General features: G+C 34.4%; 3 protein-coding genes and 1 non-coding gene across 5 annotated transcripts; 1 reads left to right on the top strand and 3 right to left on the bottom strand.

The window, feature by feature from the left end:
• The first annotated feature begins 6,453 nt into the window (after positions 1–6,453).
• Positions 6,454–8,294, top strand: LOC107609657 (uncharacterized protein At2g39795, mitochondrial). The gene is made up of 3 exons (XM_016311665.3): positions 6,454–6,792; positions 7,411–7,754; positions 7,863–8,294. The coding sequence occupies exons 1-3, from the start codon at positions 6,526–6,528 to the stop codon at positions 8,020–8,022; spliced, it is 771 nt and encodes a 256-aa protein (XP_016167151.1). The 5' UTR covers positions 6,454–6,525; the 3' UTR covers positions 8,023–8,294.
• A 522-nt stretch (positions 8,295–8,816) lies between these two features.
• LOC107609526 (uncharacterized) lies at positions 8,817–12,013 on the bottom strand. 2 transcript variants are annotated; one of them, XM_016311527.3, is made up of 7 exons: positions 11,868–12,013; positions 11,661–11,740; positions 10,996–11,035; positions 10,810–10,851; positions 10,393–10,558; positions 9,837–10,110; positions 8,817–9,378 (listed from the first exon to the last, which is right to left on the bottom strand). In XM_016311527.3, the coding sequence occupies exons 2-7, from the start codon at positions 11,712–11,714 to the stop codon at positions 9,187–9,189; spliced, it is 768 nt and encodes a 255-aa protein (XP_016167013.1). In that variant the 5' UTR covers positions 11,715–11,740; positions 11,868–12,013; the 3' UTR covers positions 8,817–9,186. The 2 variants fall into 2 exon arrangements, with proteins under 2 accessions (XP_016167013.1, XP_016167011.1); XM_016311525.3 differs by having other exon boundaries at positions 10,810–10,893; positions 11,868–12,008.
• A 1,007-nt stretch (positions 12,014–13,020) lies between these two features.
• Positions 13,021–13,094, bottom strand: TRNAV-CAC (transfer RNA valine (anticodon CAC)). The gene has a single exon. It is a non-coding gene; the product is annotated as a tRNA-Val (tRNA).
• Positions 13,095–13,863: 769 nt separating this feature from the next.
• LOC107609394 (folylpolyglutamate synthase) lies at positions 13,864–19,280 on the bottom strand. The gene is made up of 16 exons (XM_088493864.1): positions 18,855–19,280; positions 18,618–18,763; positions 18,465–18,530; positions 18,127–18,236; positions 17,718–17,778; positions 17,464–17,547; positions 17,242–17,298; positions 17,027–17,087; positions 16,849–16,895; positions 16,650–16,727; positions 16,100–16,264; positions 15,718–16,002; positions 15,450–15,528; positions 15,085–15,237; positions 14,835–14,986; positions 13,864–14,327 (listed from the first exon to the last, which is right to left on the bottom strand). The coding sequence occupies exons 1-16, from the start codon at positions 19,156–19,158 to the stop codon at positions 14,268–14,270; spliced, it is 1,908 nt and encodes a 635-aa protein (XP_088349990.1). The 5' UTR covers positions 19,159–19,280; the 3' UTR covers positions 13,864–14,267.
• Positions 19,281–20,289: the final 1,009 nt, after the last annotated feature.

Genomic DNA, 20,289 nt, shown 5'->3' with positions numbered 1-20,289 from the left:
TTAGAAAATGGAGAGGAAGCTTGCAAAAATGGAAGGAACACAAGAAACTAAGGATATGACCAGCGAGCATCGACGCGCATGCATGGCTCACGCGTGCGCGCAACATGGAGAAAATTGCAGCGACGCGTGCACGTGCTTGACGCGTACGCACGGATTGGAGTTTGCATGAATGACACCCACGCGTGGACGACGCGTACACGTGACAAGGAAAAACGCCAAATGACGTGCATACGTGACTGATGCGTACGCGTGACCTGCGCGATCTGCAGAATTAACAAAAAACACTGGGGGCGATTTTGGGCCGCATTTTGACCCAGTTTTCGTCCCAGAAACACAGAATAAAACCAGGAAACATGCAGAGACTCAACACATATACAGAGACACATTAACATATTCCCATTAGGACAGTTTTATATTTTCTTTACATTCATAGTTTATTAGTTTTATGCTTTTGCTTTGGAGATTGAAGAGTCATTACCTCCGTTGAAGACATTATTCTAGTTTGTTTTCTTATTTACTCTTTTATTTATTCCATATTCTTAATTCTTGTTTAGAGTGGTAATTGGATTATTTTCATGGATTGTTAGTGCAAATGATTACTTTTATTTTTAATTAATTTTGAATCCCTGTTTTTATTTAATTTATCATGTCTTCTTCTTATATTTCTATGAGCGTTATATTCATGTCAATGGAGTAGATCTCCTACTTGACATGGGGGTTGATTAAAAGGAGACACTTGAGTTGGAAGGCTTAAGTGCTGATTAAACTTGAAGTTGTTGGCTAGTTCTGTATTTACTAACGCTAGACCTTCCCAAGGGAGAGGACTAGGATTTGCGAATAAGAGTTAGCTCAATCACTTGACTTTTCTTTATTTAGTAAGGGTTAACTAAGTGAAAACAACAACCTTTTTGATACTACACTTAAGAGATCCCAACAAGGATAGAACTTCCAATTAATCATTCCCCCAGTCAAGGCTTTTTATCTAGAATATTAATAATCATTCTTAGTTTTTATTGCTTTAATTTACAATTATTTAATTACTCATTATTCAACTCTCAAACTCTATTGAAAACTCCTAATTAATAAATTAGCATCCTTCCTTGCAACTTGTTGGGAGACGACCTGGGACTCATACTCCCAGTATTTTTATTCTAAATTTTTGTGACACCTTTCTAAATTGGTGAGGTGGATTTTAGCTGGTTAAGGGCTATACTCACAACGCTGTTCTTACATTACAATCTCTTGATTGGCCTAACTTCCATCACGCACCAGCAGACCCAAGCAAATGCGAACAAATACAATATGATGCATGCCTATTCTTAAACAGGCCATGAGCTCACGTGCCGGTTGGTTGCTCACACCTGATAACATCTCTGAGATAGGCATTAGTATCACCGTCCCTGCCTCAAAAAACATCCCCTCCATGAGCGTTACATACCGCCGTCCTCATGAGGGATCATTCATCCAGTCTCCAGTGAGCATTACGTATCGTCGTCCTCGCCAGAGCCGTACTCACAGTCTCGCGTGGGCGTTACGTATCGCCATCCCCACCGAGTTGTACTCTTTGTTTCAAGTGGGCATTACGTTTCACCATCCCTACTTTGAGGTTCGTCCCCTCCATGAATGTTATGTATCATCGTCCTCATGGGGAACCTTCCTTTAGGTCTTAAATGGGCATTATGTATCGCCATTCTCACTGAGCCTCACGCGCATTATCTCAAGTGAGTGTTACGTATCGCCATCCTTACGAGATTGTGCCAAACATCAAATCTCAACCACAATCACAACACAAGAGAGGGAATCATTCATCCTCAACTTGTCTATCACATCAAGAGAGGGAATCCTTCATCCTCAACATGCCTAATCCGAAAACGGGACAACGCCACCGTCCCCTCACCATGGGAGGGACAAACGAGCATCCCTACAATATCAATCATAATCATACCCAAGCATAATCAAGACCACAATCAAATCCTTATTAATCATAAATATGCAAGCAGGACAAACCTTCGTCCTTGTCAAAAATAGATATCCAATCAACAAACAAGTGGGATTCCACCTAGACCTTGCCAATCCAGCCATTTAGGCCACAATCAGTCAATATCAACATCTTTTAGTAATATCATAAGTTATTAAACTCATTAACCTCAATTCAATATCAACTCATCAAATCTTAAGTTCATTAACCCCGATTTGCTATCAATTCATCAATTCCATTATTTCATGAGCGGGATAATGCCACCGTCCTCACCGCAAGCAGGACGAACTACCATTCCCGCAACTATATCATCCGGTTAACCAAGCGTTTATCCGAGAATAATTCAATTTAATTAATTATAATCCTCCTCATTGTATTCAAAGCTTATGAATTGGTGATTCGACTTCACACGGGGGTAAAAAAGGGTTATAAACATGTTGGGAAGGTTAAGTAGTTCAAAAACAGCATTTTCAGAAAATCAGCACAGTCGTGCGTACACATGCCTTGTGCGTACACACAATTCAATTCGGGTTGCACATCATGCGTACGCGCGTTTTCACTTCTGTTTTAAATTCATGCGTACACATGCTCTGTACGTACGCGCAAATCCCCAATTCTACATAATTTTAGTGTTTCAATTTTAAAGCTTAGTTTTCAAACCTTCATAACTTTTGCACTCTGAATGCCAAATTATGGCCTGTCGAATTTAGTCAAAAACTCATTTTTACCAAAATCTGCATAAAGTCATTTTGACTACTTCTCAATTTCTTTCCTTTTGAAAACCAAAACCCTTCTTTCCATTTCAAAGCCACCACCCAAATCATAAATAATACGCTCAACACCATTTCATTTATTAACTTTTATTCTCAATAAGTTTTTCCCATTCCAACACCTTTAATTATCCAAAATTCAAATATTAATCACATTCAAGTTAATATCGCAATCACACCAAGAGTTACAATTCACTTATTCAATTTCACTAAAAACTTACCCGAATACGGTCTTAGGCCCAAATTCTCACATCAAACATCATTCAACTCAATTTTATAACTCATCACAATTATCCATTCACAATCACAATCATAACATGACAATGTTACCGACAATTCACATACTTCACCCAACAATCAAACATACCAATTCATGAGATTCATATAATCACCAAAAATATATTTTTCATATCGATATCAATTTATAACAATTTTTGGTAATAAAATGGTTTTAAAAAAAACTCTACCTTGTTGACGGCGATTTTTCAACACTTGAATTTTCACCTCGAAAGGATCCAAACTTTGATCAATCCTCTAAATCTCTACCAATTGACCCAATAATCAGTCCAAGCATCAAATCAAGTCTCAACAAAAACTCTGCAACTATACCAAGTACCCAATTTGCGCAAAATCAACCAAGTAACTCTAATTTCACCAAATTCTGCACATAGTTCAACTAGGGCTCACACATATAAAGGAACATTGACCTTACCTCATACCACATAATCTTGGGTCAAAATCCCGTTAGAACTCAAAGTTAAGCTTCCCCTAAATATCAAAATCACAAAATCTCAACACCAAACTAACCAAAATACATTTTTAGTGAAGAAACAAAAAATGGACAAGAATTTCAAATTTTCTTACCAGAATAGTTAGGTAAAAACGAAGAAAAAGTCAAGATGAACTCATAGCCACAAATGGATCGTCAATCGGAGTTTCGGTTTGGGAGATATGTGGATTTGAAGTGGTGAATGAATAGTAACAAGGGTTTCTTTCTTCCTCTCCTTCTCAAGCTTGTGGCTCTTTCTCTCTCAATGTGAAATGAGAGTGAATTTGGCAAGTGAGGGAGTTTATATGGGTCATGGGCTTGGGCTTTGGGCCCAATTGAAGGTCCAGTTCAAATTACTTAATGATGACGATACACAAACAAACTCAGTTCGAAATAAACACAGACCAAGTGTACCTTATTTAAATTTAAAATGCATCGAAATTACTTAATAATGACGACACACAAACAAACTCAATTCAAAATAAGCACAGACCAAAGTGCACCTTATTTAAATCTAGAATGCACCAAAATTATTTTCTGATAAATTCTGCATAACTCAAAATTTCTCATCCTCCTCCATCATCATTATCATCTTCTTCTTTTTTTTTCTTGTTCATCTTCTCCTTCTTGTTTTACCTTTTCATGATTCTTCTTATTTTACTCTCTTAACAAGAATAAAAATAAGAAAAAATTAAACAAAAAAAAAGAATAAATACATAATGCTACAAAATTACTAGAAATAGGAGGAGAAAAAGAAAAAAAATGCAGTAACAATAGCAGCAATAAAAGAACGATGATAAAGAAGAAACGTGCAAAGAAGGAGAAGGAACGCAAAAAAGAAGAAGAAACACGAAGAAAGAAGAGAAAAAGAAGAAGGAGAAGGAGGAGGAACGTTCACGTTAATTGGAGTGTGTATTCATAGGTGAGTTTTAGGAAGTGCCTGTCACAATGAGGCGTAGCATTAGCCTGTCCTCTCTGGCAGAGGTTGCTATTTCATTTTGACCCTATCTAATGTTAAATATGATGTTGTAGTCTTTCAAGTGAGATGAATTTCATTTCTTTCCCTTTTTTGTGTTGATGGGCCCATTCATTCCATGCATTGCTTTTGAAGCTGAGAACAAACAAACCAAAAAGACAAGGACGATAAAAGGTCCACACAACTAATTAAGTGACGGGCCAAAACATTGCTTGAATGCTGGTTAAGTTATAAATAAAACAAACATTGAGACTTAGACTAAAAAACCCACACCCACGAAAGGATGAATACCATCGTTCGTTAGATCCGAGTCAATCATCGCCGCTGCTCCCTGCTCTTCGGAGAGATATAGATGGTTGTTCCGGCCTCGCTCGGCTTGCACCGCCGCCGCCGCTCACTCGGCTTGCACCCCTATTCGCTGCGCTGCGTTGCGCATCTTCAATTCCTGCAACTTCGGAGGAAAACGCGTATGTTATCGCTAGCGTGGAGGAAGGCCATGGTTTTGTTGATGAATCGAAAACCTCTACCCAGTAGCCAAACTTCACGCTCGGAGATCTACCTCGCTGCCGGAGGAGCACGGCGAACCAGAGCGGGGAGTTAGTACAATCAATTTTTTGGTATACAACAACGACAAAGTTCATTAACAAAAATTGCCCTTCAAAAAATAACAGGCCCACGACATACTTAGATCTACAAGCCTAGATATTAATCACCAAAAAAATGTCTAAATAATAAGACTTTTTATTTTATGAAATAATGATTTGAAAAAAACTGTAAAATAATCATTCAATTACAAACATAAGCAAATTATAATTAGATTAATAGTCATAATTAAATTGTTAAAATTAAAATTTATTTTTTTATATTCATTTAAATAAAAAAATCCTCATAAAAGATACATACAAATAATTAAATAATATGAAATCACTAAAATAGAATATAAAAATGTCTTTATCTGTCCAAATTACTATATTATATTAGATGTTATAGGCTTATAGCTTTATTTTAAAATACATATTTCTCCAGTTATTCATTAAAAATTTGAAAAAAATATGTTTGTAAATTGATATTAGTTATTTAGTTTTACTTTATGATTATGATATTATGATTCTGCTAATAAATTTTTTTTTGTGAAAGTCATTCTAATTTAACAAGACGATTTAAAAATTTCGCACTTGATAATCTTTTATAATAATAATAGAAATGCATCTTATTTTTATTTTCAATTTTGAGGGCCTGAAATAACAGTTTTTATTTTTTGTCTAGAACCATTGTTTATAATGGTTGGTCTTTTTTTTTTTTTTGGTCAAGATGGTTGGTCTTTTTTTAAGTAACAATAACGATGTGATCCTTATTTTCTGAAGCTTACATCAAAAGCCCAAATTTCATTCCTCCAAAAACCTATCCCATGAAAAACAAATTTTAGCATATTTAATTTGGATAATTATGAATTGTCCCCCAAACATGGGTAACAGTAACCATTTCACTAGAAATGCAGACTCTCCTTTGACGGTGAACTCTTACGTCACTTGTTCACAGGTGTAAATAAAGCGAGCCATGCGTTACACTCTCCACGTGACAGCAAGCCCAAAAGGACGAGGCTAATGCTGCGCCTCATTAGTCGAAGCTCAGGCTAAAACTCACCGTATTTATACTCTCACTAATGAAATTGATTTTTGTTGAGTTTTAACCAACTTAATTGCCAAAAAATCTTTGATGTGTAGCAGATCCAAAAATCTGGGTAAAGGGTCCACATAGCCTCAAATGTTTTGTTTTTGGTCAGGCATAGCCTCAAACCCAAACGGATTATTGTTGGCTATGATTTTTTCTGGGACAGGATTGTTGGCTATGTTAATACTCGTTTCCGTTATGGACCGGTCCAAAGAAAAAAGAATGGGCCGAATACAAGAGAGCTTCACTTGTGTAACATTACTACAAGTTTTAGGGTTTGAAAATTTCCCAATTGTCTTAAACCCTATTAAAACCCCATTCCCTCTTCGACTGTTTTTCTCTCTCCCCCTCAGTTTCGGAAATGGCGTTCAGCTCGATTCTTCGCAAGTCTGGATCTTTCGCAAGGCCTCTTGTGATTGCAGGCCAATTGTTGAAGAACACTCAGCGGCAGAGTAGCTACGGCACCGTTTTGTTGAGAGCCATCAACCAGAACGTGCAAAAGGACTCAGCGGTTCCGACGTTCGGTTTTTCTTCTTTGGCTTATAAGAACAAGCCCACCTCCGACGAGAACCTTCTCCGCGTCATCGAATCGGAGATCACTTGCGCCCAGGAAACCGACAATCACACTGTAAGTTTCTTTGCTCTTCTTTCTTCATCATTCTGTGAAATGATGATCTTGATAATGAAAGGGATTCGGTAATCAGCTCAATTCAATGATTATTATGATGGTTGATTATTATTTCTAGCTCCCTCCCCTGGTTTGATGTTTCGTTGACTCAAAAATGTTGCTGTAGCATTGTTTCACATAAAAACTTCTATGCATTATTTAATTTTAGTAGTGTCATTTTTCTTTTGAAGTGTATCTCGTAAATTTAGTGCTTTTTTTCTTCTTTCTTATATGTGATGTGCTTTACTCTTTTTTATTTTGTTCTTGCCATTAAATACCAATCTTGTGTTCTTTTCACCACTTGCCCCTTGAATTGTATTTTTTTATAATTAATTATTCATAATTTTATGAAGTATTGGTCCTTATAGTTTTTTTTATTTGTTTATTTGGTCACTAAAGCATAAATTGTAAGAAACTATGTGGACTTGTACGAAAATATTTATGTTATCTGGACAGATCAAATTTGGATACAACTATAGGTACAAAAGTTATATTTAAACGATTTATTTTGGGAGTTTCTTGTTGAAATTCGGGAAAGTAGTTGTATGATCACACTTTTTTTTGGTTTTATGGAGACAGGTTGATGAGGCTCCAAGTAATTTCCCTTTTAAGATACTTGATCAGCCGGGACAGCAGACTATAATGCTTGAAAGGACATATCAAGGTGAGGAAATTAAGGTTGAGGTGCACATGCCTGATCTGGTCACTGGGGAAGAAAATGATGATGGTCGTGACGACGACGATGAGAGTGAGAGAGCATCTCAGTCAAGCATTCCGCTTTCAGTCAGTGTTTACAAGAAGGATGGGCCCTATCTGGAATTCAGTTGTGTGGCTTACCCCGATGAGATCGTCATTGACAGCTTGTCTGTTAAGAATGCCGAACCCAGCGAGGATCAGATTGCATACGAAGGACCAGACTTCCAGTAAGTCTCCGCTCCTTGCACTCAGAATCTTTTCATTTCACAGTTCAATATTCTGGTAGTGTAATTTCTAGACCCTGTCTGAACTTCTTTTGTGTTCCTGTCTTACAGGGATTTGGACGAGGGCCTCCAAAAGTCTTTCCACAAGTACTTAGAAATTAGAGGAATCAAGCCTAGCACAACCAATTTCTTGCATGAGTACATGATCAACAAGGATAGCAGGGAATACTTGGTCTGGTTGCAGAAGCTCAAGCAATTCGTTGAAGCATGAGACGTTATTTTAAGCAAGAACACGCAACACTGAAAATTTGTCTTAATAACCTGATTATATGCGTTGATGCCATACATTCAGAGGGGAATATAATTAGATACCCTGTCACTGTGGTTTAGTGATAGTTGCTATTAGAAGTAGGTAATGTCTCTAAAGTGCTTGGTTAATTTTGTTTGTGTATCCTCTTTGGCGCATTTTCTTGTATGAGCTTGACAACTTTTTTTTTTTTTTTTTTGGGAAAATTATAAAGAAAGCCAAGTATTAGTCGTTCATTTCTTAGTTAATGTTTCATGCGTGCCTTTGGTCTTCCATCTTTTTATTACGCGTATCAAACAGAGAACTCGAGTTAGAGATTTTGTCGAGAGTCGAGAATGAGAGCACGTTATGGCATTCATTAGTCTTGAAACTAAACCCTAAAAGTAAAAGATATGCTTAACGGAAGAATTATTATCACTTGACTAATGGATCAATTAGGATTTTTATTCTTCCCTATTGATTTCAATCAAAGGGTTTGTGTTTACTCTCTGTTTAAGGTTTAAAAATTGTGCAAAAGCGAAACTATTTCAGATCGAAATGGGCTTGTGTTTACAATTATATATATATATCTTGTTAAGGAATTAATAAAATACAGCAAATTTTTTTTTTCTTAAAACATTCTATGAATCTCTTTTGCCTGTGGCATCATCACCACTCCTTTTGAGGAACATCCGCTTTGAGAATCATATTTCAACTCGGATGTTCTTATACTCTCACAAACATCATTACCATTCTATAGTAAGAAACCTAAAAGTGATTTTATAATTGGATGTAACAGAAGGGAGAATGTAATAAATTAGGCGTAAATGTTAAAATACTCATTACATCTTCAACTGGGAAAATCAACCGTGTCATGAGAGAACTGGGACATTACAATATCATCTTCAAAACGGAGATAACTTGGCTTTGAGCAAAAGAACTACAAGATTAAATCTCCTCCAGAAAAAAGAGAGAAGAAAAGATTAAGCTGATATAGTATATTTACATAGAAACACAAGCTGTTCAAACATTACACAAATGCTACAACCTCTGATCCTTCTCGACTAGTAAATCCGAAAAACGCAAACCAGTTCTTCTAGAGACAATTCTGCTCGCATAAACCAAGCCAATGGTGTGCACCAGCAATAACTATGCAAAGAACCAAACCTTGATGAAGACTGCCAAAGCTATTTGCAAGAAAAATGCGGCAACAATAGCCACTGAAAGTTCATTGCCTTCTATGCAAGACTTCAAGTTTAAGGCAACAAAGCTAGCCGAGGCTATACCAGTAAGGATTATTATAAGCCACCGAAGAGCCTCAACCGGAATCAACAACAGAAACTGAAATTATCCCAAAGAACAAGATGAATTAGATAATGATACTATAACAATACAAAATAAAAAATATATTATATAGATAATGATGTAGTTTTCCTATCAATTGATAGAAACTATGTATTAAGTTCGAAAAATAAATTGTTTTAACTTTTTAATCATAAGAGAACTGTTATTTATGCTTAACGGCCATCTGAAACAAAATTTGTTGAACATGGATCCATCCTATGCTATCATATTATCACCATGGCCTTGGTTCTAATGGTTAGTTGCATGGTAAGAGACGCAAGTTTGAGATCCATGGCCTTATTTATGATGGTTAGTTTTGCATGTCTCATTTTGTTGAGATAGTTTTTAGCAGATCGCCCACATTGCAGATATGCACTTGATAATAAAAATAGATTTATGAATGTATTTATTTAATAATTACGCAATTCGTCACAACGAAGAAATCAGAAACTTACAGAGGATATTATGAAAATGGAGAGGGAATATCCCCACATGCACCAGAACCTAATGAGGCTAGCATTGGAACCCATATACTGAAGGAAGAAGTAGTATGCGAGAGGGACCACTATTGCATAGCCATAGATTGCACATGCAGCCACATTCATATAGCCAACATCAAAGCTCCATGATGTACTGGTACCTGTATGTTTTTGCATAAGGTATGTAGCAAGATTCCCAAGTGCGGCAAGTACAAAAACCAATGTTGTTGAGACCCATATAAGGCCATATCTATAATAACATAAAAATAATTGCAATGTTAGGCATTAGATGCTGATTAATATGCATAATTTATGCTGTTGGGATTGGATGCTGAAAATGGAGAATAAATTCAGGAAATGTATACAAATAATAAGCCGAAAAAGCCAAGGGATGTTGGCAGGAGTTTAACCATAAATGTTAACATCCAATTCAATTGCAGTTTTGATCCAAGTATTATATTGTAGTATACAATCCAAGTAAGTCTCTGCATCGATGATAGAAAAATAGCAATACAAGGAAAGAAGCACGTACAAATCAGGGTTAGCATCTATCTTGCTGAAAAAGTCTCCACCGTATGGATTAAACGAACTTATCAATCTGAATATGACAACATCTGTATCTACATTGAAATACTGTGTGTAGGATGAGACACTAAAGACTCCCCTCCAATTGTTTGCTGACTGTTGTTCAAAAGTTTCTGCAACGATGAATAAACTAAATATTAATATATGACTCATTATACCAGCAAGTGCCAATGAAAATACAACTGGAAGTTATTCTAAAATATGGTGTAAAACTGGAATCAATCAGTGTTGTTGACTTGATTAAAGATAGGAAAAAAAACAATCAAGATCATTCAATATCCAGAAAATAATTAAGTTAGCTGCTATTCAAAGAACAGGCAATGGAACAACTATATCTTTTCTGCCCACAATTCTGGAAACATACCAGGTGGATTGTCAAGCGTATGATATCCTCGTCCTCTGTCTCCTGCATGGTTGGGAGGGAATGTTTGCATATTTGCATCAGTAGCTACAAGTAGGTTCATAAGTAAAATTAGGAGGACCGAAAGTAGGAAAGAATAAATATCTCACAAGCAGCAACAAAATAAAAATCAATTTTATAACTCCATACCCTCTTGTTTTGCAGTATTATTTTCATCATTTGTGGCAGCCTGAACACCAAACACAAACAAGCACACACGCAAAGTTAATAAAATAAATTTAAACCAACTAAAATATGAAAGGGAAACAGAATAATTTTGATCAGTCAAGTTTGTAATCCAAATAAGTATTCCTATGACACTAATCACACTATACAATTTACAAGCTAGTGAGACCAATTAAATGCTAAAGTCATAAAGAGGTCAAAATTATGAAATCCATTAGACCTAGTCTAATCTTTGATTTGAGTCAGATTAGCTCACTACAGGAGCAAAATTCTCTTTAACACTAGTTTCAGATATTGAGAGTGAGTAACCTATTTTGAACAATGGAAGTGTTGGCAGTGTCCAACTCATTTTAGCAATGAATATTAATCTCCTGAATTCTTCAAAATTTTCCCTAAAACTAGAACCACTGTTGCAACCAATTTTTATATGTCTCTTTTTTTTTTTTCTAGAAAGTCAAACATAATTCCCCCAATTTCCACAACGAGCCAACATAAATTATTAAATTCAAGAAATCAGTTTTGTGGCGCACATTATGCATCTAGCTAACAAGTATAAACTAAAAGCAGCAACGTAAAATCAAAAGCATGAATTAAAAGATTCAAAGAAAGTAAGAGAAAGAGATGCGTACAGGAACTGAACCGAGCAAGTGACTAGTTGGGAGACCGGTGTAAGAGTCCTCCATGGAACGCAGAATGCACCGAAGAGAAGCTACAGAGAAGTTGACTCAAGTCACAGTGGGAGAAGAAGCATTGGAAGCTTCGCAGGGAGAATCTTGAGCCCTAGATTGGAAAATGGAAACTAGAAAGAAGAAAAAGAAGAGAGAAAAGAAACAAACCAAGGTTGTTGCTTTTCGTAGTTCGAAAGGAACGTGGGTGCAGCTGCAGGTGCAGGTGCGAGGCTGCAACGATGACAACGTGGTCTCTGCTGCACAGGATTTGGACCCGGCACCCTTCAATTTCACTCCCCGGACCACACGCGTTGCGTACCTGGTCTTTTGATTACTTTTTTGTTATTTAATTCAAGAATAAATTATTGTTTAATGTTTTAGACGTTTTATTTTAATTTTAAAAAATTTTAAATAAATTTAATATAGTCTTATTATTAAAATTAACACTAATAATTAATAAAATGAGTGACATAAATTTGATATTACATAACTAAGTCAATTTAATAATTAAATTTAATTAAATTAATTAATAATTTAAAAATTAATAATAAAATATTTTAATTAAATCAAAAATATAAAAAATTAATTAAAGTTGATTATAAAAGTAATATATACAATTTACTTAGTATTTTTATTTTTTAAAATATTATTTAATTTTTTTTATTATTAGCATGTGAATAACACTTCTTTGTTCACGTTTCACAATATGTTCAAGAATTTTAAAAATTATATCTCAAATTAATTCTTAAAAAAAATTATATTTGATATTTTAATTTTTAATAAATTTTAATTATCAAATTAATTTTTAAAATTTTATTTTATTAGATAAATTAATCTTCTATCATATTGTTTGTCTTTAGACTTTATGACTATTCTAAAACTTTTAAAAATTCATAAAAATTATTAGACCTTTTATTAAATAAATAATATTTTTTTTATCAAAATTTGACGAAAAATTAATTTGTTTAACAAAATAAAAAGTTAAAGACTACTTTATTAATTAAAATTTTTAGATAATCAAATTGTCTACTAAAATTATCTGAGACAAGTTTGGGATATTATTCGACTTTTAATTTAAAGTATCAAAAGAATTCTTTTTTTTTTTTTGGGTCAGGAAATAAAATATTTATTAGTCAATTTTTTTTATTCCTCGTTCCCTACGCAGGCCCTGATTTACAACGAGGCTCATGTGATAGAGGCTCTTGCAATGGGCCCGGAACAAGAGGTCATGTGATGAAGTGGGTTATATTATCATAAAGTATGAAGGTGGGGAATATTAACAGGCCCGTTTATTTGGGAAAAAAAAATAAATAAAAGGACATGTCTGAGCCCGGGTTCGAACCGGGGACCTCTAGTGTGTGAGACTAGCGTGATAACCAACTACACCACCCAGACAAGATGGAAGAGTTTTTTTCAGACGTCATTATATCATAACAGAGTTGTTATTAGTTATTGAAAATAAAATAAAAATATGTACACTCCAGTTAATTTATACCTTATGTTAAAATAACTTTATTATAAACACTCATTAATAATTTATTATTCAATTAATATATCAATTTAAGATTTATAATTTACACCAAAAATATCTAATAATTTTTCATAGTTATTTAAGATATCATAGAGGATTTTATGTTTAGGTATCTCCATCTCCCCAAATGATCATATGACAAGTTATGGTTATCCAAATATACAAAAAATGCACTGTTATACAAAGTATTAATCCCAATAAATCTTAAATTACAAGTACATGCTTCTTTTCCATTAACTACTCTAAGTTACATAAGGAAAAGTCTAGGGAGCCAGCAACTTTTGTGTTTTCTAGCCAGCACTTAACCATCAAAACAAAAGTAAGTGATCTCCCACCATTAGATGTAATTTCACACAATTAAAAACACTATTGATGGCCAATTGATGGTTACAAAACACCAAAATTGCTGGCCCCCTAGCATTCCTCTTTTTTTTATAAAGAAAATGATGTTTTCTACTTTCTTGTTTCCTACTAATAGTCTGATAGAGCCAAATTTGGCACATCAGCTAAAGATCAGAAAGGTGGATTGAATTCTTTTTGTCACAGTATGAGTTTTGTCTTTTTTAAAAAAAAAAAAAAAGATAATTTATAAGTACTTTTTAAATATTTAGTGAGTTTAAAAATATGTTTTGCTCTTAATGAATTGAATATGTCAGAAGAAAAATATTAAATAGTGTTATTTATAGTACTTAACTACTTATACCGTGTGTTTATACTAAAGTAAAAAATAAGCAAATTTAAGTAAATCTCACAGAAAGAATCAAAACTAAAAATAAGAAAGACCCAAATGACTTATTTATGGGTAATGTGTTTCTCTTTTTTTTTTTTTTTAAGTATCAAGTATGGAAATGGAGCAGCAAGAAAGTCACCATCCTGAGGATGAACCAATGGACTTGGATGTATCATTTTTGTTCTTGGCAACAAAATATCAATATCACTTCAATCAGTGTTAACTCCAGAGAGAACTCATCTTGAATATTAACACCACATGTATTTAGAAATAACTTTGAAGGAAGCCTTCAAATTCATCCAATGAATCACTTCTTGACTAATTTCAGCACATCACCAACAAGATGTAAAGAACCAGTCACAAGGACCTGTTGTATCATCAACCACACAATTTTGATCAGTTGGAAAATTGCAATCATTTGTAACAAGCGTAAATTACATTGACCGCTTCCTAAGATTCGGCGATATTACATATGGCACTCTTCGCTTTCCAAAAATATGCAGTGACTCGCTTTAATATTTGAAAGACATGACACTCCCTTACCCTAATATTGTGAGCTTCAGGATTTCAAGTATGGTGGAGACTCAGATGTTGTTGTCTTCATTTGAAGTTGATAGCTGAAAACTGTTAGATGATTTGATATGTTGGACTAAATTATCATCTAATGATTTTTAATTATCAACTTCACATGAAGACAACTTCACGTGAGCTTTCACCTTCAAGTATAACAAAAAGTGAATTAAAAAAGTGAGCTAAATGATGAGAATAACTAGAATAAAGCATATCAACTATCAAGGGAAACATTACATTAGATTCAAGTTTAGTCATTAAATTCTCTCATCTTATGATAATTCTCCTTACTAATTTGTGTTACCTGAAAACGAACCGACTGATTTTGTTGCACTCTGTCTCTAAGCCATTTGAGAGCCACCGGCAATGACGGAAACACTGCACTATGTTCACAATTACTAGCACTCATTTCCATATCTTCTTTTAGTTCTTCAGAGGCTACATCCGTAATTTTGCCTGCCAAGATGTAGTCATCATGCACAGATTAAATTTCCGATAATTTCATAAGCTTTGCATAAGATTTTCCCACACAGGAGAAGAAAAAAGATTAACACCTTTGTTGACTTGCATAAGATTTTCCCACACTCTCTGGAGAGTTAACTGCCATGACAGATCAACATTCGAATCAATTGGTGCCATAGCCTGGGATCCAACTTTGTTATATACAGATACACTTGGAACGAAGAGGGCCTTCTTGAAGTAGACACCTAAAATTTTAATGGGAAAAAATTATGAATAGGTAAACAAATTTGCATTATTTTATTTATCCCTGATAAGACATAAATGTCTCAGACTTAATGCTGCCACTTATTTGCTAAACATTGTTAGTCTCCGGAATTATTTCTATCAATATTGAATTAGGATTCTGACATTATTATGAAACCGTGATGTAAGAAAATCTAGAGTATGGACTACTAACCATGATCAGCACATGTTTTCATCAAGCGAGGAAGAAGCAAATCCGGATCTCGTACAGTCAAGCAATTGAATAGCAATATCTGCAAGTAATTCAATTACTTAACCCCAAAATTTTCCATGACAGCTTTTGCAGTCTTATTTCATGAGCTTTTAAATATTCGAACAAAAACCGGCTTTCATGTCCAACTTTAACTGCTAATTTCTGAACTTCTATGAAATGATATTCCAGGAATAGCTTTTATACCAAGATATAAAAGTTGGAATTCTACCTGAGTGGATTTTCTGTCGCCATGGTGCATCTTCACTACTTCAAGTGAGAACTTAGAACTATCTGGTTGCTGAGTAAACAAGGTTTGATCCGGGTTGTATTCTTTAATGGCAAGAGAAAACCAACGTGCACATATTTCCATGCTTTCAGGACTATGAGCCCCGTCTAAAAAGAAGACAAGATCGTTTGATCTATCATTGTTGATGAGTTGATCAGGAACAATCTGAGCCCTTCCTTGCAAACTCGCACTTGTTAACCCTTTTACGAATTGCTCCGGCAAAGTGTTCTTCTTGCAGGTATATATATATACATGTGAGGCACTGAAGGAAAAGAAAAAGAAAGAGAAAGAAAGAAGGAAACAAAGGCACTACTTTAGAACTTACGGATTGCTCCAAATTAGCGTCTCCAAGATGGCCAGTCCTTTTCAACCATGTCGAGCACAGTGCGACAGCAAGACCGGCATTCAGATATTGGTGCTCCCCTTCAAGACCAAGTCTTAAACCATTTAGCAAACTCGGCTCTAATGGGGTTACAACTTGAAGGGGTACCTGCAGTTACATATACCCTGTCTTTCAGATAGTCCTTGACAAATGGAAAATCGCATGAAGATGAAAGCACAACCTGATCAAATGAAGAATGTATATGATAAGATATGCATAACTCCTTTCCAAAACAATTCAAATATTCATAATGATGATCTTCATATAGCCTCAACAAAGTAAATTAATGAACTTGCACATGTTCAATTGCTGCTGAAATCATCACATTGACACAAGATATTTCACTCTTAATACAGAACGAACACATGGAACGTTGTATCATGTTACTTGATTTTTGATGTGCCACTGTTATACAATTATGCCTACTGATGAGTTATTTAGATTCTTTTCAGGAAGCTAAGAACAAAACAGCCTCATGAAAGAACACAATTACATTCAATTGAGAAGCCTTCTCCTCAAGCACACGCATTGCTTCGTCAGGCTGAGGCACCGTAAAAGCTGGGATTTGATCCTGCAGTGAGAAAAATAGAAAATATAGATTACAATTGATGGATTTAGAAAGAAAGGACAGACAGAGATTTTAAAAGGCATTCATATTCAAAACTAGAGAAAATATTTTAACCTAAACATACCTTAAATATACCAGCCTTCTCACCAGCAATTTCTCCAAGAGTATTCCCTGTTAACAGAATCCAATAGAAATAAACTGAATGAACAGTATCATTGGCGTCGCAACATCATGTTAGATATATTCTGACAATTCATGAATTTTATAAGGTATTATCAAGAATACAAAGATTGAAAACTAACCAAGAATCTCCATGTGGTCATACCCTAGGGAAGTTATACCACAAACAACAGGTTCTCGAACCTGAAGAGTCAACGATACTACATGAGCTTGTTTCAAGATATGAAATATGTTGAGAACATCGATGGAAATATCACGAGTCAACAATCAAGCAGTCTTTTAATCTTGTAATAATAGGGGGACAACAAATTTCAGTCGAAATGAAAATAATACGTACCACATTTGTTGCATCATACTTTCCACCTAATCCAACCTCCATTATTGCAACATCTACCTGCAAAGAATTTTGAAAAGAAGAAACCTCTATTCATTAATAACACAACATCTAACACCACCAACATCGCAACCCCCCCCCCCCCCTTCTCTTTCTTTTTCCCAAAAAAAGGGTTGTATCTCTACCTACAAACTTGCATGGGAATTCAAAGCATAAATATCAAACCTGTTCTGCTGCAAATATCTTGAAGGCAAGTAAAGCAAGGAAGCGAAAATAGGGAGGCATTGGAATATTATCATCAGTTTTCTCCTGAGTACCACCAGAATAAGAAAACAGTTTTGTTAATATTATGAGCAAACATCAACGAATACCATAATTGGAAGTGATCACTAAAGTAACCAGGCTTGCACTCCATACATTACTGTTATAATACACCAGAATTGCAATTATTATGGCTTAATAAAGTGTTATAAACGTACCTTTAATCTATCATAACACCACCAGAAATATGCTAAAAACTTCTCTTTACAAATTTCCATACTGCGGGAGCAACAAGAATAATGTTAACGAATCAAAGAACTGCAGATATATTTTAATTAATGGCACCATATAATATAATATATTTCATTAGGCCTAAATTTAGCTAAAGAACAGAGGTAAAACTACGAGGCAATTTCAGTAGCTACTTTACTAAAAGAATAAATTTTTGTCACAAAACAAGTGCAGTTCAGAACTCATAAGCTAAATGAGTGTGCACCCTTGACTAAGCAGCTGGAAACAAAATTTCAAATTACCTACTCCAAAAGATAATGAACTAAAAGATGATGCAACTTGATGGATGAAAAGTAGTAAAAGGAAATAAAATCAACAAATGAATGAAAGACTGACCCATCTAAACGAAATCTTTCTCGGATATCAATGAGGTGGGGAGAAGTGAAAAGGCCAGTGCGAAAGCCACAGTTACGTAATATAGATTCAGCAAAAGTGCATGTAGATCCCTAAGCAACCAAAGTTCAAAGAACAATTTCCATCACTAAAATAAGCATAGAATTACTAACTACAACATAATCAAAGTTTTAAGCGGAGATCCATAGCTACACTTTCTGTCTTAATTCTAATCTAACTTCACAAACTACCAAATCACATTTGAATTCACTTAAAGTTTTGAACTGAACCTCTTATGATAGCTTCATTTCCAAGCAACCACCTGAGTTAAGAGAAAGTACCTTTCCTTTGGTGCCAGCAACATGGATAATCTTCATATTTGAAATAGCTTCCTCCAAATCAAGCATCTATAGGAATTGCACACCGTTGTTAACATGAGCAATCTCAACAAAGCTAACCCAAAATTTTCTAACCAAACTCAGAAACTTTGTTACCTTTAGGTACTCAAAAAGATGACTAAACTGATCCCCCATATTGCTACTATCAGCACGAGTGCGCCTAGTGATTAAAGATGACAGAGCATCCAATGCTTCTTCATAAGGGGTCAAAGATGAAGCTTTTGGGGACCCATTTCCACCTTCTGCAAAACCCAAAATTAAAAATCAGATTTTTACTTAAGCTGAAGCATCCCAGAAGCTGGAAAAATGAAGGAGAGGTGTTTGAGTATATGCCTTGTTCAGCCATGACAATTAAGGCTTGAATTCTGAATGAAACAGAAAAAGCAGAAAGAGTGTGAGAATTTGCGAAGTAGATAGACGATTGGTTCCGCGAAGAAAGCAGACAAAGGGACAAATGAGTTAAGGTGGAGTGGGAAAAAATGGAAGATGGATTTGAGATTGAAGGATAAAAAGGAGTTATCTTTTTGTGGTATCTTTTAATTTGATTCCATTTATTTGGATTTTTGGTAAATCGCGGCTGTTGGACAGAAGAAGAGAGAAAACAATGAGTGAAGTCTCGAATCAGTTCTAAACTCATAGACTTGAGCAAAATCAATTTCTTTTGGACTAATCTTTTGAAATTGATTTTACAAACTTTTTTCTTTTAGACCAAATTAATGTTTACTAGTTACAAACTCTTTGTGGACAATGTAATGAGATAAATCTTAAATTGGTCTCTCATATTAGTAGTGTACATTAAAATAGTCCTTTAAATTTCAATTATATTTATTATATTTCTAAAATTAATAAAAATATACTACGTTAGTTTTTAAGTCCTTTTTTTATCAATGAATTTTAGAAATTAAACATTATATACTTTTGTTAATTTCAGACTTTTTTAGTACAATTAATATCTCAAATACTATTTCAATCTTAAGATTACTTTAGGATTTAATTTCACTGTAATTGAAACTTAAAAAATGCACATTCTCTTTAAATTTATTTTTAATTATCTCAGTGAATGGTGATTGTTAAAGGGAAGGATATTAAATGCATTATTTTTTTTTTTTAATTTACTACTAGAAAGATGTTTCAAAATTTATAACATAATTTTATGTTTTTTTTTTCTGGTCACACACACATCTATTATTTTCTGAAGGTCAGAGTGGGGAAGCACACTCACATAGTCACATGTTTTATTCCTGTTAACTAATAAATGTGTAAATTGAAAATTTTGTTTGGTAGTACATCAAGTGTGAATTTTCATCTTTATTAATGGAATATTTTTATGAGATCTAACAGCATAATATCATAGGGGATTTGAAAAGCCGTTGTTCCCGAATTCCTGTGATGCTGCTATCTAACATTTAATGTTTCATCATCAAACACTTTCTGTCTCGTTAGGTCAGGACTGCAATGAAAGTGGCAACTTTTCTGTACTTGATCCATTCCATTTCTTCACGTTATGCTGTTGCCTTTTGGTTCTAATGGTTTTCAAATCCCACTAAATTCAATAAATTGGATTCCATAATTTCGGTTGGTTAACACATTAGTTATGGCAGTAAACTATGTCAACCAATTATTAAATGGAACTATATCAAACAACTCATTTAACCTCTTACAGAATTCAATCAACTACACGTCCAAATTTTTTTGTTAACCAAGTTGATTTAACATAACAAAAATCAATTGTGGCTAACATTATTCCAAGCCTTATTGTTTAACTTAA

Source organism: Arachis ipaensis, chromosome B7 (genome assembly GCF_059453495.1).
Source record: "Arachis ipaensis isolate K30076 ecotype BB chromosome B7, ASM5945349v1, whole genome shotgun sequence".
NCBI classification, from domain to species: Eukaryota; Viridiplantae; Streptophyta; class Magnoliopsida; order Fabales; family Fabaceae; genus Arachis; species Arachis ipaensis.
The sequence above is the reverse complement of the archived record's forward strand: the minus strand, read 5'-3'. Positions and strand labels throughout refer to the sequence as shown.

Excerpts from the sequence above, each read along its gene's own strand:
- LOC107609657 (XM_016311665.3), top strand. The coding sequence starts at position 6,526 with ATGGCGTTCAGCTCGATTCTTCGCAAGTCTGGATCTTTCGCAAGGCCT. Across the intron at positions 6,793-7,410 it reads AGGAAACCGACAATCACACT|GTTGATGAGGCTCCAAGTAA; the intron begins GTAAGTTTCTTT and ends TTATGGAGACAG. Across the intron at positions 7,755-7,862 it reads TACGAAGGACCAGACTTCCA|GGATTTGGACGAGGGCCTCC; the intron begins GTAAGTCTCCGC and ends CCTGTCTTACAG.
- LOC107609394 (XM_088493864.1), bottom strand. The coding sequence starts at position 19,158 with ATGAGTTTAGAACTGATTCGAGACTTCACTCATTGTTTTCTCTCTTCT. Across the intron at positions 18,531-18,617 it reads ATCTTTTTGAGTACCTAAAG|ATGCTTGATTTGGAGGAAGC; the intron begins GTAACAAAGTTT and ends CAATTCCTATAG. Across the intron at positions 15,238-15,449 it reads GAAAACATGTGCTGATCATG|GTGTCTACTTCAAGAAGGCC; the intron begins GTTAGTAGTCCA and ends TTAAAATTTTAG.
- LOC107609526 (XM_016311525.3), bottom strand. The coding sequence starts at position 11,714 with ATGGAGGACTCTTACACCGGTCTCCCAACTAGTCACTTGCTCGGTTCA. Across the intron at positions 10,559-10,809 it reads TACGCTTGACAATCCACCTG|AAACTTTTGAACAACAGTCA; the intron begins GTATGTTTCCAG and ends TCATCGTTGCAG. Across the intron at positions 9,379-9,836 it reads CCATTTTCATAATATCCTCT|TTTCTGTTGTTGATTCCGGT; the intron begins GTAAGTTTCTGA and ends GGATAATTTCAG.